Source organism: Phlebotomus argentipes, unplaced genomic scaffold, assembly GCF_947086385.1.
Source record: "Phlebotomus argentipes unplaced genomic scaffold, Phlebotomus argentipes genome assembly contig_2, whole genome shotgun sequence".
Taxonomy (NCBI): domain Eukaryota; kingdom Metazoa; phylum Arthropoda; class Insecta; order Diptera; family Psychodidae; genus Phlebotomus; species Phlebotomus argentipes.
This window is the reverse complement of record NW_026776162.1, coordinates 4,946,104-4,962,350: the sequence shown is the minus strand read 5'-3', so window position 1 is coordinate 4,962,350 and position 16,247 is coordinate 4,946,104. Positions and strand designations below refer to the sequence as shown.

The 16,247-nt window shown below is 38.4% G+C and overlaps 5 protein-coding genes across 6 annotated transcripts; all 5 read right to left on the bottom strand.

Moving 5' to 3' along the window:
* Window positions 1-1,523: 1,523 nt before the first annotated feature.
* Window positions 1,524-3,224, bottom strand: LOC132264899 (uncharacterized). 2 transcript variants are annotated; one of them, XM_059765234.1, is made up of 4 exons: window positions 2,974-3,224; window positions 2,636-2,907; window positions 2,410-2,569; window positions 1,524-2,343 (listed from the first exon to the last, which is right to left on the bottom strand). In XM_059765234.1, exons 1-4 carry the CDS (start codon window positions 3,094-3,096, stop codon window positions 1,636-1,638), a joined length of 1,263 nt encoding a protein of 420 aa, XP_059621217.1. In that variant the 5' UTR covers window positions 3,097-3,224; the 3' UTR covers window positions 1,524-1,635. The 2 variants fall into 2 exon arrangements, with proteins under 2 accessions (XP_059621217.1, XP_059621218.1); XM_059765235.1 differs by having other exon boundaries at window positions 2,636-2,923; window positions 2,974-3,073.
* Window positions 3,225-3,429: 205 nt separating this feature from the next.
* Window positions 3,430-5,003, bottom strand: LOC132264900 (uncharacterized). The gene is made up of 4 exons (XM_059765236.1): window positions 4,810-5,003; window positions 4,477-4,748; window positions 4,250-4,409; window positions 3,430-4,183 (listed from the first exon to the last, which is right to left on the bottom strand). The coding sequence occupies exons 1-4, from the start codon at window positions 4,927-4,929 to the stop codon at window positions 3,482-3,484; spliced, it is 1,254 nt and encodes a 417-aa protein (XP_059621219.1). The 5' UTR covers window positions 4,930-5,003; the 3' UTR covers window positions 3,430-3,481.
* A 1,851-nt stretch (window positions 5,004-6,854) lies between these two features.
* On the bottom strand, window positions 6,855-8,946 carry LOC132264902 (uncharacterized). Its single transcript, XM_059765237.1, has 3 exons — window positions 8,278-8,946; window positions 7,540-8,213; window positions 6,855-7,468 (listed from the first exon to the last, which is right to left on the bottom strand). Exons 1-3 carry the CDS (start codon window positions 8,634-8,636, stop codon window positions 7,281-7,283), a joined length of 1,221 nt encoding a protein of 406 aa, XP_059621220.1. The 5' UTR covers window positions 8,637-8,946; the 3' UTR covers window positions 6,855-7,280.
* A 1,797-nt stretch (window positions 8,947-10,743) lies between these two features.
* On the bottom strand, window positions 10,744-12,461 carry LOC132264697 (uncharacterized). The gene is made up of 2 exons (XM_059764983.1): window positions 11,342-12,461; window positions 10,744-11,280 (listed from the first exon to the last, which is right to left on the bottom strand). Exons 1-2 carry the CDS (start codon window positions 12,387-12,389, stop codon window positions 11,090-11,092), a joined length of 1,239 nt encoding a protein of 412 aa, XP_059620966.1. The 5' UTR covers window positions 12,390-12,461; the 3' UTR covers window positions 10,744-11,089.
* Window positions 12,462-12,482: 21 nt separating this feature from the next.
* On the bottom strand, window positions 12,483-16,199 carry LOC132264937 (uncharacterized). The gene is made up of 4 exons (XM_059765286.1): window positions 15,044-16,199; window positions 14,784-14,973; window positions 13,259-14,361; window positions 12,483-13,189 (listed from the first exon to the last, which is right to left on the bottom strand). The coding sequence occupies exons 1-4, from the start codon at window positions 16,098-16,100 to the stop codon at window positions 13,005-13,007; spliced, it is 2,535 nt and encodes an 844-aa protein (XP_059621269.1). The 5' UTR covers window positions 16,101-16,199; the 3' UTR covers window positions 12,483-13,004.
* Between the last annotated feature and the right edge of the window lie 48 nt (window positions 16,200-16,247).

Here is a 16,247-nt window from a genome sequence, read left to right as displayed (position 1 = left end):
TTGCTTCGGGTGAAGGATCGACAGCAGCTTCTGACTCAGCTTTCGTGAAGTCCATACAATAGAAAGGCAAATAACAGACGCTCCAAAGCAATTCTATGATACCCATTTTTAGCATTTCTATATTGAGATCTAGCAAAGAAGGAGGTTTCTTTAAGCATCCCAGACGATTTAGGTAATTGCAGAAGGACTCGTGGTAGATCAAGAGAATTTCAGCTCGGCGCTTTCGACATTCAGCATTGCCAAAGGCGTAAAGGAGATAAATCAAATCGTATGCTGGCGATGCCCAGAAGCTCAATTGGTAATCCAGGACCATTGTCTTATCGATTTCGTCTCCCGTTTTGATAAACATCATGTTTTTCACGTGATAATCTCCGTGACAGAGCACTTTGAATCCAGACTCAGGATTCGGTTCATAGACTTCCAGGAGTTTCTTGATGAAGGTTTGATTTTGAGTGGAGAGTTTCTCAGAAACTTCCTCATATCCAGGCCAATTTTCCATTTCTTCCTTGAGATAGTCAAAACCATCGAAGAAAACCTTCATTTTCTCTGTCACTGCACTAGTTATCATGGGAGTGAACTTTGTAAGGTTTATTTTGTGGCTGTATTTCTGTAAAAAATGTATTATCTTCAACACTAAGTTAGTAATATTAGATTAATTACTCACATTATCATTAATGTAGTAAGAAACTGCGTGAAATTTGGCCAATTTTTTCACAACTTTTACTGTGTTGTCAAAACCAAAAAATCCATTATTCATTTTATAACCGAGTTTTGTAATATCTTCAAAGATAAGAATTGGTGGGTCTGCACTGTGATAAATTAATCTGAAAAATTAATCAAATTATTAATTGAATTGCAATAAATTTTTAATAAATTTTCTCTACCTTGGAGCTATTTCTTCGTCATCGCCAATCGATTCCATGATTCTTTTCATTTCGGGTAAGAATTCTGTGTACATGCTAGTTTCTCTCTCAAAAACGGGCATTGTCTTAAGCATTTCCTTCTTCGTTCCTTCTTCCATGGGCATTGTCTTCACCACGAAAGACTTGCCCGTGACTTCTTTGCCTCTTGAAGAGTATGAAATGATGGCTTTGAACATGATGCTGAGGAAATGCTCTCCAGGCTTCGTGCCCGGAGTCATTTTGAGTGCTGTTATCTGTGAATTACATCCTGTCAGCTATTTCACAATGATATACAATAGTTAGGTTTTACCGAGAGATCTTTATCATTCTCCGTTTTCCGTAGCACACTTTCGAATAGTTGTTTGTTGAGATAATCGGGAGGAACAAGTTCGTCCTTACTGTACTGAACAGATTCGCTATTTTCTGCCATGTTTCTTGCAGACTTTTTAAATAGATTCACGAGCACGTTTTACTTTTGACAGAGTGGAATGTTTTACATCTGTTGCTTTCCGCGGAAGAAACCCAACTGCTAATCGATTTACAAGTCTCACATGCGCTGTATACATATGAAGCGATAATGTGTGTATCTCTGATAGTGGTGAATGAGTAAACTCATACTGACGTATTAAGAATCCATCTGTGTTTACGATAAATTTATTCACACATCCAAATCAAGTTACAGAGAATTCTAGGAATCCGTCTTGTTCATGGTTCTTGTATAATTTGGTGAATTTTAATCCAGTAATCCTTTATAATATAGAGTTTGAAGAATTTCTTTCATTATATCAGTAATTTTAGGGTTCTTATAAATAACGTCATAAAAATTTTTCTGATTATAATTCGTGAGATCAGCTGCTGCAACCACATCATTATTTGCGAAATCTAAGTAAAATATTGGCATAAAACCCACGCCAATGTGAACTTCAACTTTCCCATACTTCAGCATATCGATATTCAGATCTCGAAGAGAAGGACCTTTTCTTAGGCATCCCAAACGGCTCAAATAGTCCGTGAAAACTTCATGATATATCATGACTGCTTCTCCTCTTCTTCGTCTCACTTCTTGGTTCCCAATAACATTCATAACGTACAACAAATCGACGGCTGGTGATGTCCAGAAAGACATTTGGAAATCGATGAAGAGCATATTGTCAATATCCTTCCCGTTTTTCTTATACATTAAATTCTTGAGATTAAAATCTCCATGACAAAGTACATTGAACCCAGGTTCAGGGTTAGGTTTGTAAATGTCAAGCACTGCTTTTAGCAATGTTGGTATTACGCCTTCAAGTTTTCTGGCAATGTCTTCGAATCCTGGCCATGTGTCTATTTCTTCTACCAACGAAGACAAACCATTTACGAAAGTCTGCATCTGATCAATCGATTTTTCTGTTATCAGAATAGGTTTGTAGTTTTCAAAATCCATTTTATGGGCATATTTCTGTAAAGAGAAATATATTCATTTATTATTCTATTACTGAATTATGTTATTTTTGAAATAATTTACGTTATCGTTCATGTAGAATGAAAGTGCGTGGAATTTGGCGAGCTTTTTCAGAATCTTTATCGTGTTGTCAAAATCCCAGAATTCCTGATTCATCTCATAGCCTTGCTTTGTGATATCCTCGAAAATAATAATAGGGAGTTCTCTGCTATAGTAAAGTATTCTGAAATGATAATAGAAAATGATTTCTGTTCAATTGTGAGTCCTAAAAAAGTGTTATTGTTTTTACCTTGGTGACATCTGTTCATTATCACCAATTGAATCCATTATCTTCTTCATTTCCGGTAGAACTTTCGTGTACATGTCAATTTCCCTATCAAATATTGGCATGTCTTTCAGAATCTCCTTCTTCACACTGTCATCAGTTGGTAAGGTTTTCACCACAAGAGATCGCGAATCAATATCCTTTCCTTTCGTGGTGTATGAAACTATGGCCTTGTACATGACACTGGCAAAGTGATCTCCTGGTTTTGTTCCGGGGATTATATTTAGTTTTGTTATCTGCAAATGACGTGCACTGATAATAAGTTACATAAGTGATAAGCAATATTAAATTGACTTCGTTACCTTTAGAGCTTTATCATTTTCCGCATCTTGAAGAACAGTTTGAAAGAACTCCTGATTCAAGAAGTCAGGTGGATTGAGTTCATCCTTGCTGTATTGTGCAACTGATTCACTTGCTTCTGCCATTCTGACTTAATAAGCACTGAATGTTTATTTAATTGCACGTTCACGGTTGTGAGGAGATCGGAATGGTGGGAAATTTTCAGTGTTGCGACTACGACAGCTAACGAGAAACTGGGAGTTCTCCCACGAGACTTTTATTTATTTATTTCACATGTGTTTGAGCTGTTTGAGAGATGTGTGAGAGTGTAAGAGGCAAAGTTCTGTTACGATTTGTTGTGAAATACTATTTTCTAAAATGTTGTCTCTGTTCAATATTGGTATAGAAATACACTTGAAAATTTTATTTGCGATACGACAAAGAGTAAACATAATTTTGTCTTCAAATTAATTAATTAATTTATACTTTTGCGTTTGTCTTACATAGAGAGTGTACAATACCAGCTTATTATTATAATATTCCTTTGTAGACCATGTAAGGAAGGACTTCTTTCACGACTGCTAGATACTCTTTGTTTTTGTACATCAATTCCTTCATATTCTCCTTGTTTTGTTCGTCTGGATTGACAACGGTGTCCATATCAACTTTTGTGAAATCCAAGCAGAAGAATGGATAAAAGCAAATTCCCCACAAGACTTCCATTGTGCCCTTCTTCAGCATTTCAATATTTAGCTGCAACAGCGTCGGTGGCTTCCTCAGGCATCCCAGTTGCTTCAAGTAGTCAGAAAAGAAATTGTGGTAGATGGTGAGCACTTCTTCGCGGCGGTTTCGGCACTCAGTGCTGCCAATCGAGTATAGAACGTAGAACAAGTCAATTAATGGTGATCCCCAGAAACATATTTGGAAGTCCAGGAACATTGTCTTATCGATGTTTGCGTCCTTCTCGATAAACATCATGTTCCTGATGTGGAAATCTCCATGGCAAAGGACATTAAGTTCGGGCTCATCGTTGGGTTCGTAGACTTTCAGGAGAGTGTGGAAGAAGTTTTTACTCTGACCTGAAAGCTTTTCGGCAAATGATTCGTATCCTGGCCAACTTGCCACTTCATCTTTAATGTATTCGAATCCTTCGAAGAAGATTTTGAACTTTTCAAACATCTGTTCCGTCATTATCGTCTTGAATTGTGTGAAGTCAAATTTATAGCTGTATTTCTGGAAAATAAAAATATATTTAAGTGTTTAAATAATTCAATTACTTAGCTTTCATCTGATTCTTACATTGTCATTCATATAATATGAAAGTGCGTGAAATTTGGCCAATTTTTTCACGACTTTCATTGCATTCTCAAAATCATAAAATCCATTGTGCATTGCATAACCGTGTTTTGTGATATCTTCAAAGATGAGAGTCGGTGGTTCAGTTCCACAGTAAACTAATCTGAAAGTGAAATTAAAATCAGGTTATTCGCAATCAATATTATTTGAGACATCACTATATATCTTACTTTGGAAACATTTCTTCATAATCTCCAATGGACTCCATAATCCTCTTCATTTCAGGCAGAATTTCTGTGTACATGCTAATTTCGGTTTTGAAGAAGGGCATTTCTTGCAGCATTGTCATCTTAATTCCATCCTCAATTGGCATTGTCTTCACAATGAGTGATCTGGAGTTCACTTCCTTTCCCTTCGAGGTGTAGGAAATGATGGCTTTGAACATAATACTGGCAAAATGATCTCCAGGTTTCGTGCCAGGAAGCAATTGAAGATTCGTTATCTATGAGACATAAACTTTAGAGACACATATAAATGACGAGTGCAAAATTGTAAAAACTCACCTTGAGAGCTTTGTCGTTTTCTGCTTTGCGTAGAGCATTTTCAAAATACTGTTCATTGAGAAATTCTGGTGGATTCACTTCATCCTTGTTGTACTGCATAGTTCCATTTTCCTCCGCCATCTTTCACTTATTTATAAATATTTCACTGTGATTCTGTGTTTTGAGAGATGTGTTCAAAGCGTGACTCCTCACTGGCAACTGATCGAAAAAATTTTCGACAGTGAGCGAATGGCTAAATTTTGCCGCCGAGGAAAAATTTGCAAAGTAATCATGACGAGATAACATTTGTCTAGCATATTGGAGGGGGAAATACATAATATGTGGTGAAGCAACTTCCCATATAATTTTCCTATTAATACAAATCATGTAATAATAGATAATGGGACTATTACATTTATACAGAGGGACTGCATTTAATTATAAATCAAGAAATCCTTTGAGAATGAAGGTTTTGAACAGCTTCTTCATGAATCTCTGATATTCAGGTATTGTGTAAAGGAGTGCTCTTGCATTGGCTGCGTCTTGTTGTGCAATTCTCTCCTGAAGTCGCTGACTGGCGAAAGATAGGAACTGATAAGGAAGGAAAGTGATCGATACAAAGACCTCAATGAATCCATTTCGCAGGAGTTCCACATTGAGATCAAGCAGAGTCGGTGTTTGCCCCATGAAGCCCATATTCTTAAGGGTGGTTACGAATGTCTTGTGATAGGAATTGAGCATTTTTATGCGACAAGTGTCAAGTGTTTCGGTGTTCACTATCAGATAAAAGGTGTAAATTAAATCCAGCGCTGGCGAGCACCACACGTTTGTTTGAAAGTCATGCTATTTGGAGAGATAAGAACAATTAAGATAAATGCATCATTCGAAATGACCAAATATCTCACCATTATCACATGCTGAATCGCCTTATCAGTGACTTTAAACATGATGTTCCGCATGTGAAAGTCACCATGATTCAGGACATTGAAATCCGAGTCGGATCTGTAGAGGTAATTTCTGGCGTCCATAAATCGCTCCTCTAAGCCTTTGATTTTAGCGTGATAAGGCTTAAATTCTGTCCATTTGAGGGCTTCTTTTGTGAAATACTTCAAACCTTCCAAAAAGAATTTCACTCCTTGGGTGCCAAAATTGAAGACTCCATTGCGAAATTTGGAAAAATTCTTCTTCTCCTGTGAAGAGAATTATTTTTGAATAATAATCTTATTGGAATATATATGAAATTATACCTCAACAGCCATATAATACGATGTAGCGTGAAATTGGGCCAATTGAGTGAGAATGATTTCTGTGTTGTTGAAATCAAAGCGATCCGATATGATTTCATATCCACTCTCCAACATATCCTCCAGTATCAACACCTCAGGAGATGTGAAACTCATGTAAAGCTGTGGACCCAATCTTGTCTTCACACCTGACATTTCCAAGAGACGATGCATGACTGGAAGTATGTTGATGTGCATGTCCACTTCAACGGACATTGATTTCGAATGTCTGACCAGAAGATTGCTTTTAAGCGGTTCAACTTTCTCTGGCGTTAATCGCTTAATTATGATCGAAATGGTTTTTTCGTCATTTTTACCACTCGTATAAACAATGCGCGACCGAAAAACACCTTCAGCACTGGATTCTCCATCAGGAATTGAAACTATCACTTCTTTCGCCTACAAGGAAAAGCATTTTTTGTGTTCTGTCTTCTAGTCAATATTTGCAAATTCTTACTTGAATATTCTTCTCCTCCTTGAAAACTTTTGATAGGATTTCTTCAAAGAAGTTGGAATCCATCCAGTCAGGAATTGAAACCATTGTTCTGCTGAGCTTCCGACTATTTTGGTGAGAACTTTCAGTATGAGCGACCAAATTTTTCTTCAGCATTATCATACCATATTTTCGTCCACTTTCCCATTAATTGTCACATCTTAATTGCAATCAAATGCTTATTTGTTATCAAGAAATCTTTAGTAAAAGCCATTGTCAAATGCTTTTGTTCGATGGTGAAGATATTGTTCTGAAATTAATGATATAATTGCGGGTAATTAGCTTGCTAGTTGAGTTGCATTTATTGGTCACATAGTTTCAGCTCTTATTAGTGACGATAATATAATGAAAGAAGGGAAATCTCTGTCTTCTGTGTCGTAGTGTCACGTCTTGGTAATAGCTCTCGTCATTCTGGGAGACTTTTTAATTAGTACCATTCTCTTGAGAGACTAGAAAACTGTCTGCACGAGATGTTGGAGTCTGTTTCAGCGTTTCATTCACATTTGAGAGAGTTTCGGAGCTTTACGATCTTATTTTCAAAACTGTTTTGACTGAAAAAATATATTTGTTTGCAAACATAATTCATTTATACATTATATTTTTATGTAAAAAGACAAAGCGAACGTGAAAAACACCTCATTTGTAATCTTATCTTTGAATTTAGGGTGCGTGCACATAAGTATACTGGACGATAGCGTGTGATTATGTGAAAAGAACTACAAAATTTCATTCTCCACGAACTTCGGAAGCAGTTTAGCCAAATTTTCAATGTGTTGCTGATTGTCGAAGATTAAATCTCTGGCTTTTAGTGTCTCTTCAGTGTCCTCGAAGAAATACGACGCCTCGGAATACTCAGTGTGCGGTGTTATCATGACCGGGACCATTCCCAAGAGAGTCATAAGGCCTGCAAAGTGTTCGGGAAAAACCATGTCAGTTGAATATCATGAATCTTCTAATGGCTATCAATTGACTCACCGTGATCCCCCTTGTTTATGACTTCATTAGTGATGTCTTGCAAAGTGGGAAACTTTCCGCTGTAGCCCAAAAGCTGCAGTGTCTTCTCCAATTCGCTGTGGTAGAAAGCAAGAAGGTCATCGTAATTATTCAGCAGCAAGTCAATTTCCACTGAAGTGTAGAGGAAGAAATTCAAATCGATTCCCGGTGAACCATAGAAACCTTCTTGAAAGTCCACGAAGAGCACGTCATCTGACCGATTTTCCTTCTCACTGTGTCTAAAGAGCATGTTATTGCTCCACATATCGCCATGATTGAGCACGCAGAATCTGTTGTCGTCTCGTACAAAAACTTTCATCATTTTCGGTACAATTTCACCCGTGAAAGCGGCCAGTTTGTTGGAGAAGTTCTTCAGTTCAGGTGCACCGCGATTGCGCTTGTGTGCCGCAACCAGGAGATTTGTGTAGATCAGGTGCAAATGTTCGGTTTCCTCGGAGAAATTTGGCACGTGGTGATGTTCAAATAATTCGGGTTGTTTTTCGTACAAAACCGCCGTTGTTGCGTGCCATTGAGCCATTTTGGTCAACGCCAAATTACACTGATGACGATTCAATTTCTTGGCTTTTCCCAGGAGATTGTAGTTCTTGGCATTCAAATCCTCCATTGCCAGCAATTTCTCCTCTATGTATATTGTTCTTGAGAATTGAGAAAGTGTTTTAATTGCCAAGCTGCACAAAGAATTAATTGTGATGAACTTACTTGGGACCGAAGACTGTGTTGACACCCTTTGAATTCAGCATTTCGTAGCATTTATCCATAATTGTTCCATACACGGTAAATTCTCGCTTAAAAATATTAAATTCCGCTGATACAGCATCAATGACACTTGCTTGAATGGGTGTCTTGAGAATGAATCGCAACTCTTGCTCGTGAGAATTGTCTTCCTCGTTGTATTTGGCCACAATGCGAAAGAGAGCACTAGTGAAATTGTCACCCTTCTTCGTTAGATATTTCACTTCGAAGTCGTTAATTTTACAGGATTTCCCTGAATATTTATTCACAATTTTCGTGCACAAATCTTTACTGATCCACTCGTAAATTGGATATTCCGGATCCATCTTTTCTCACAATATGCGCGATCTTTTGCAGAAAGAATCACACTCAAATGCTAATTTCCTGCAGAGAAGTGGCGAAAAGTCGTGGGGCGACAGTGTTTTTGTGCGAAGACTGAGCGAGACTGATTAAATGATTTTCCTAGTTTGTAGATTTATGTCGTGCCCGACTATTGAATGAAGACTGTTATATGAGGCACGAGACAGAGATACCGAACCTTTGGTGTGTGAGCCAGTTGGCGGTACTTCACTGAAACAAGTGCAATCTACTTTTGAAAGCGAGAAAGTGAAATCCACCTCTGAATGTGACGAAATTGACTCATAACTGATAATTGTTTGATAATGAAAGTAAAGCCGCGATATGACTGCACAGGGGTGTGAATAAAATTTGCAATTAAATTCGATCAGATACAAAAGTTCCATTAACAACAAATTTATTTCGTCACCTTGTACAATGACAAATATAACCACCATTTACCTCGGTGACAATCCACAGAGCAAATATCTCATTTGGGGGGATTTATTTAGCGGAATTCTCCTGAAGTGAATGCCAAAACCAACGAAAAGTTTGTGATAATGCCAAAATCAGTATAGATATGATATGAATTTCATGTTATAATTGAATTCAATTGAACCTTATGAACTCTGCCATAGAGTCGAAATTGAATTGACGATAATTGCTGATGTTTGTCTAGCAATCGAGGAGACCTCTTCGATCCAAGCGCGGGAGTAGGTGTCGAATGGCACAGTGAACCTTTTCGTTCTTGTACACATTCTCTTTGAACTGGAGTGATCTGTTGTCCAGGCCGATAATTGCATTGAAGTCCGCATCAGCTTCTGCTGCTCCGTCCACAATCATCACAGGTTGACTCAACATGCCGTACATTAGGGCTCCGAATTCACTCTTCAGCATGGATATTTGGAAGTTGTGCAGTGTTGGAATTTTGTGTGATAAACCGAATTTCTTCAGAGTGTCACTGAGATGAAAATGATAGAATTGCACCAATTCGTCAATGGCTGTTTGTCGGAGGTCTTCAATGAGGGAAGTGTTGAAGAAATAGTGCAGATCAACAGTGGCTGGAGCCCAACACATGAACTGATAGTCAACAATTTGCACATCAATGGGCTGTTGTTGATTGTTGTACTTGAACATCACATTGTTTGTCCACAGATCGCCGTGTATCAAGACGTTCAGCTCATCCTCCTTGGGATCATACAATTGCTTGGCTTTCTCATCAAGATGTGGCCGGAGATTTTTCAACTTGTTCACGTAGTACTCGTAACCCTTCCACTTGGCGATGCAGTTGATGAGAGCGTCGAGATTCGTGAGAAAGTACGAGGAAACTCCAGAGGTTTTCCTGTTAAACATACCTGTCTGATACTTCCTCAAATTATGGGTGGAATTGGTGTCCACCGCAATTGATGCTGCGTGAAGTCGAGCCAGTTTCATCAGCACCAATTCGGCATGCTCGCGATCCAATCTTGCTTTGCGATCAGCCATCTGGAAGCCCTTCGCACTGAGATCTTCAAACACAATCACACTGTTTTCGAAGTCACAGAAGAAGGATTTCGGGGAAATTTGCGAGTGATCATCTGAAGTGCGCAATAATCTGTGGTATTCAGGCAGAATTTGATCGTACATCTCCATTTCTTGCCTGAAGACGTTGTACTCACTCAGGATATCATTGGCCAATTGATTGTCTTCGTAGGTCGTCTTGATGATGAGAGAGTGTTTTCTTTGGCTTCTGTTCAGCGTTGAGTTGAATTGACCGCGATAGAGCGTGCTGGCGTAGTTTTCACCTTTTCCACCCACAAACTCCAACTGGAGCGAATCCACAGAAATACCATCGTCCTTTTTGCACTTCCGCAGGATGCCCTCGAAGAAGGGTTGATTGAGCCAAATGGGAATATCACTATCTTCGCAAGCCACCGTCTTAATGTCCACAGGCATGACTCTAAACCGCTTATTCTGCTTGGGTTTGTGCTGGAGCAAGTGACAAAGTGATATGAAGAGAAAGGCTAAGGAAGTCATCTCTATTTATAGGTGTCAACTCCGCAGAAGTGGGTGATCTCAAAATGGTGATAAGTCAAAAAATGAACTTTATCTTCGTGATCTCTTCTCAACGAGGAGTTAATTTATTCGTATATAAACACTGACGCAATTGTCTAGTCTATTCATACATATCAACCATAAAATTGTCATACTGGTGAAATTGCAAATGAACCACAATTGCAATCTATTTGCACTGCATCTGATAACACCTTCTCAAGGTTGGATTAACATAAAATGATTCTATTTAGGAGATTATAGAATCGTTCTCCGGCTCTGATTTACTCTTATTAACACTTTCAATGTTACATGTGATGCTTTGTTTGGAGAAAAATTTACATTTTTTTACCCTCTATGATTTATTTGATTTAGTTTAACTAATTGTTAAATTGTCCCCTTCATAATACTGTTAATCCAAAACCCCACGTTGATCTAAGTACGGAAGAAGATATTTCAGTGCAATCTGAGTCTTAGGATTGCGATAGAGATTCTTCTTGAACTGCACAGATGCATCTGAATCGGATATCATAGTGTCCATGTCGGCATTTGTGGTGTCTTCCACAAGCATAATAGGCTGCATCATAACACCGGCAAGGAAAGCTATGTAGATGGAAGGATTAATTAGATTTCTTTTACCAGTTGAAACTACGTTAAATCATACCCATAAATTCCTTTTCAAGCACCATCATGTGCATTTCGCGGAGTGTTGGAATTTTCTTCTTTGTGTTGAGCTTGCGCAGCAAAGTGGCAAATTGGGTGTGATAATACTGAATGAGTTCGGTAATTTTGGTCTGGCGTATGTCTTCCTTGAGAGAATTGTGGGCAAAATAGAGAATATCAACAACAGGCGATGTCCAGGATGAGAATTGGAGGTCAACAAAGAGCAAATCCTTTGCATTATTCTTCTCGTCAAAGGTAAACATGATATTGTTTGTCCACAAATCGCCGTGAATGAGGACATTCATGTAATCTTTCGATGGATCGTAGACTTGAGATGCGCGCTCATTGAGATCATCACGAATCATAATCATTTTCGGTTGATATTTCTTTAATTCTTCCCATGTGGACATTTCATCGATGAAAATGTTTAAATGTTGGACGAAGAAATCATGAAAAGCCGTGGTTTTTCTATTGAAGATGCCCTGATTGAAGTGTGAGAATGTTCCTGGCTTCCTTTCGTCCAGAATCACACTGGCTGCATGCATTTTCGCCAGTTTTTCCATTACCATTTTCGCCTGTGCAAAATCAAGTCTCAAACGTCGGTCAACATTTCTGAAGCCACGCAAGGCGAGATCTTCGAAAATAAGCACTTCATTCTTATAATCATGGTGAATGGCTTTGGGAAAGAGTTGAGTGTTATCACCAACCGATTTGAGGACCTTTTCAATTTCTACACTCACTTTCTCATACATTTCTATTTCTCTCTGGTATATTCCATACGAAGCAAACATTTGACTCTTCGCAGGATCCTCATAAACACTCTTGACGACGTAGGAGCGCTTTTCAGAGCTGGGAGACTTTGTGGTGATCACTTCCACTGCTGCTCTCCACATAACACTCGCATAGTGTTCTCCTTTGCCCGTAACATCGGCAGTTTTCAGAGATTTCACTTTCAAATTGGCATCCTTTTCATAGCGACGCAGGACATCCTCAAAATATTTCTCATTCAGCCACGCTGGAATGGCTTCAGATGCAGTATTTTCCGGCATTATGCTTTTATGGCGTCACAGAAACACTCAAGCTTTGTATAAGCTCTATTGGAACAACTCGGCAAATGAAAAAGAACTGAAAACACTCTCCAATGATCAATTATATTTATATCATTTTTCATATACATAGCGTGACAAAAAATAAGAAAATTAACAGTAGCGAATTAGGGTTGTGGGGCAAAAAGACTTCCCAGAAACCTGTTGATTATCCACAAGTTGATTGCGAAAATTGCCATAGTTGATGTTTTTTCACTACAATCAGAATGAGTGAATGCTGAGAAAAAAGCGTCTTGCCTAAGTAAGACTCTGTCACTCTTACTTGCATATTTTCTCGCGGGAAAAGATAATAAAATATATAAACACTGCGTGAAATATCTAAATAACACAGTGATATGCTTATCAGAATGACATGATATCAATCTTAACAGTGCTTTGCACTATATTATAGTGGAAAAACTTACAATTTTACCAGAAAAATTGAATAATCATTCTTGGGATAGGATTTCCGCGTTTTTTTTAATAAGAAATTCATGCTGTTGCAACACTAAGTTGTAGTTGAATCTACATAATCTTAATCTCATGACATTGACACATAAAAACGCAGCAGATCATAAATTAATCCAGAACACCCTGCTTCTCTAAAAGTGGGAGCAAATATTTGATTGCTCGTTCAACTTTAGAATTTTTATATATTGCAGACACTTTTCCTCTGTCACGGTCGATATCACGTGAAGGCTTCGTGGGAAGCTCCTTGGCCTCAACTATCATTGAAGGTTGCATAAGGAGACCAGCAAAAAAGGCTGCAAAAAGGGGGGTAAAAAAAGCATTTCGCATATTCTGATAAGATAAAAGATATTCACTCTGCTTACTTATAAACTGTCTCTCTTGAAGCATATTCTGCAATTCATGAAGTGATGGAATTTCCTGAATTGTGGGGAATTTGCTCAATATTTGGAATAATTCTGTGTGATAGAAGTAAACCAAATGATCTATTTTCGTCTGACGAATGTCCTCTTGAAGGGATGTGTGGAAAAAGTAGAGTAAATCCACGGCAGGTGAAGTCCAGCAGCAGAACTGGAGATCCACCAGCAGAACGTCTATTGGTTCGTTCTTGGAGTTGTACTTGAAAAGGACATTCTTTGTCCATAGATCACCGTGAATGAGGACATTTATGTGACGATCTGATGCCTTATATGCATCACTGCCTCTCTGGCAGAAGTTCTTCTGAATTTTCTTGAGCGATGATTTGTACTTTTCAAATTTCTCCCACTTTTCCACCACATCAATCAATGCCTCGAGATTTGATATGAGAATTTTATTGACTTCCGAATTTGCTCTACTCAGAAGTCCAACTGTAAAATTATCCACTATTTCCGGTTCTGAGTGACTGAAAACTACTGAAGCTGCGTGCATTCTAGCCAATTTAGTTAACACCATTTCGGCATGGACTAAATCCAATCTCTTGTCCTTGTCAATGATTTTATAGCCTCGTGGAACGAGATCTTGAAACACAATCGCCTCTCTTTCATGGTCACAAGCGATGGCCATTGGAAATAATTGGGAATTGTCACCAACATTTGAGAGAATTCTGGCCATTTCAGGTCGGATTTTCTCATTCATCTCCACTTCTCGCGGAAAAAGTCCATGTGAGGCGAAGAGTTTCACTTCAGGACATGTCTTCTCCATTGATGTCTTCACTATATACGATCCCTTGACCACTGTTTTAGTCTTTGCGATTTCATACTCCACAGAAACCCTCCACATTAAACTCGGGAACTGTTCACCCCTATTTCCACTGATTTGAACGCATTGAAAGGACTTTACAAGGAGAAAAGTATCATTTTTGTACTTCCGCAACACTTTCTGAATGTAATCCTTTGTGAGCCACTGAGGAACGGGGATATTTTTTAGATCCATTCTGGCGATGAAGAAAGTCACTGTACAACTGCTTGGAGTCCCGATGAAAGGAGTGCTTTTATAGAGTGACAATTCTTGAGAAAGTCATCCAGACGCTCTGTAATCAATACGTTCATGATTTATTCAAGATTCAGTCGATTGGTTGTTTGGAAACAATTACAGGCAGCACACGTCTTGGCTATTAATTTCAGTAGTAAAATTGAATTTTTAATCGCTTTTTAATTGCCAAGTGAATTAGAGGAGTTGTCAAAATATTGGTTGAGAATCAATAAGCTAACGAGCGTCGATATGTTTGTGTGCATTGAAATGAGTAGAAAAATGAGGAGAGTTGAAAATACATATATCTCATGGAATAAACTTGTGCCTTTGAGTACTGCGACGTGAGAATTGTACTATTGAAAAATTCATGAAACAATTGAAATTTATTGATTTCTTTTGTACAAGCATGCAGAGTTTGACTTTATTTTACTACAAAATTAATCCAGGATTCCCTTCGCATCCAAAATGGGAAGGAGATTTTTCACAGCTGTCACAACATGTGGATTTCGATACATGTTCTCTGTGAATTTTTGTCCCTTTTCATCCTTATCCATGAGAATGAAGAGGTCAGTTTCCACATTTTCATCCATGACGATGATTGGCTGAACGATGAACGCGGAAATGAAAACTGAAATGAAATACAAGTGTTTTAATACGTTAGGGCAATACTCAATAATTGCGCAGAAATTGATAATTACTTTGTAGACTCTTCTTGAGAATGTGTACTTGGAATTCGTGGAGAGTAGGGAATTTTCCACTATATTTGTAGCCATCAATTAGTGTCTTCTTCAAAATGTTGTAATAATATTGCACCAATTCGTCTTGCTTCTGCATTCGCAAATCCTCCTTCATTGACGTATGGATAAAGTAAAGAATATCAACTGCAGGCGTGGTCCAATTGGGCAGTTGAAAGTCAACGAAAATTACATCGATTGGATTTTTGGCACTGTCGTACTTGAACATCATGTTGTTGGACCAAAAGTCACCATGAAGGAGAACATTAATGTCCGATAGATCAGGATCGCACAAATCTATGCCTCTTTCGACAAAGTTGTCTCTGAACTTTGTCAACTTGTCCAAGTAATATTCATAACCTGACCAATCGGACATCACCTTCAACAGACTGTCGTAGTGTTTGAGACAGAAATCTCGAGCATCTATAGTGTTTCGCGATAAGAACGCCCTGTTGAATGTGGCATAAGCTTGAGGATTTTTTTCTCTGTAGATAATTGAAGTTGCATGGAATTTGGCCAATTTTCCCAAAGCCAATTTGGCATGATTCATATCGAGTCTCTCAATTCTATTCGGACAACTGTATCCGCGCTCTAGAAGATCCTCAAACACCATTGTGTTGGTGGAAATGTCTTCAGTGTATCTCTTGGCGCTGAAGACAGTGTTGTCGTTAATTGTGGCTAGAAGACTGTGAAAACCATCCAGGATATGTCTGTACATTGTCATTTCTCTACTGTGAACATCGAATTCCTTCATGAAATTAACAGTCTCTGCGTCATTGCTCTTCTCGTCGTACGTCGTCTTGAGAATGAGAGACACTCGCTTATGCTTAGTGGCTTCCACGACATAATTCACTATAATCCGCACCATGACACTGGCATAGTGATTTCCTTTCTTCGTCACTGGCTTCAACTCATACTTTTCCACTTTGACCCTCTCTGAGTTCTCCACCTTCTTCACGAGACCCTCAATGTAAGCCTCATTGAGAAATCTGGGCACTTCCTCGACTAGTTCACTCGTCATTTTTTTCGAGACTGAATTGAAATTTCGGCAACACTTATTAGGAAGCACAATATAGCACTGGTTCAGTGTTGAAACTCATGTGAGAGAGCAAAAGCGATATGGCCGTTTATATATATGCGATATGAGTATTTCCACCTCCTAATCAAG

Coding starts and splice junctions, on each gene's coding strand:
- LOC132264899 (XM_059765234.1), bottom strand. CDS start 3,096: ATGGCAGAAGCAAGTGAATCAGTTGCACAATACAGCAAGGATGAACTC. Junction 2,570..2,635: donor AATGAACAGATGTCACCAAG/GTAAAAACAATA, acceptor TTATCATTTCAG/AATACTTTACTATAGCAGAG. Junction 2,344..2,409: donor CATTCTACATGAACGATAAC/GTAAATTATTTC, acceptor TTCTCTTTACAG/AAATATGCCCATAAAATGGA.
- LOC132264900 (XM_059765236.1), bottom strand. CDS start 4,929: ATGGCGGAGGAAAATGGAACTATGCAGTACAACAAGGATGAAGTGAAT. Junction 4,749..4,809: donor AAAACGACAAAGCTCTCAAG/GTGAGTTTTTAC, acceptor TATGTCTCATAG/ATAACGAATCTTCAATTGCT. Junction 4,184..4,249: donor CATATTATATGAATGACAAT/GTAAGAATCAGA, acceptor TTTATTTTCCAG/AAATACAGCTATAAATTTGA.
- LOC132264902 (XM_059765237.1), bottom strand. CDS start 8,636: ATGGATCCGGAATATCCAATTTACGAGTGGATCAGTAAAGATTTGTGC. Junction 8,214..8,277: donor AACACAGTCTTCGGTCCCAA/GTAAGTTCATCA, acceptor TCAATTCTCAAG/AACAATATACATAGAGGAGA. Junction 7,469..7,539: donor CATAAACAAGGGGGATCACG/GTGAGTCAATTG, acceptor AACACTTTGCAG/GCCTTATGACTCTCTTGGGA.
- LOC132264697 (XM_059764983.1), bottom strand. CDS start 12,389: ATGCCGGAAAATACTGCATCTGAAGCCATTCCAGCGTGGCTGAATGAG. Junction 11,281..11,341: donor GCTTGAAAAGGAATTTATGG/GTATGATTTAAC, acceptor CCATCTACATAG/CTTTCCTTGCCGGTGTTATG.
- LOC132264937 (XM_059765286.1), bottom strand. CDS start 16,100: ATGACGAGTGAACTAGTCGAGGAAGTGCCCAGATTTCTCAATGAGGCT. Junction 14,362..14,783: donor GCGAAGGGAATCCTGGATTA/ATTTTGTAGTAA, acceptor ACTCTATAAAAG/CACTCCTTTCATCGGGACTC. Junction 13,190..13,258: donor TCAAGAGAGACAGTTTATAA/GTAAGCAGAGTG, acceptor CCCTTTTTGCAG/CCTTTTTTGCTGGTCTCCTT.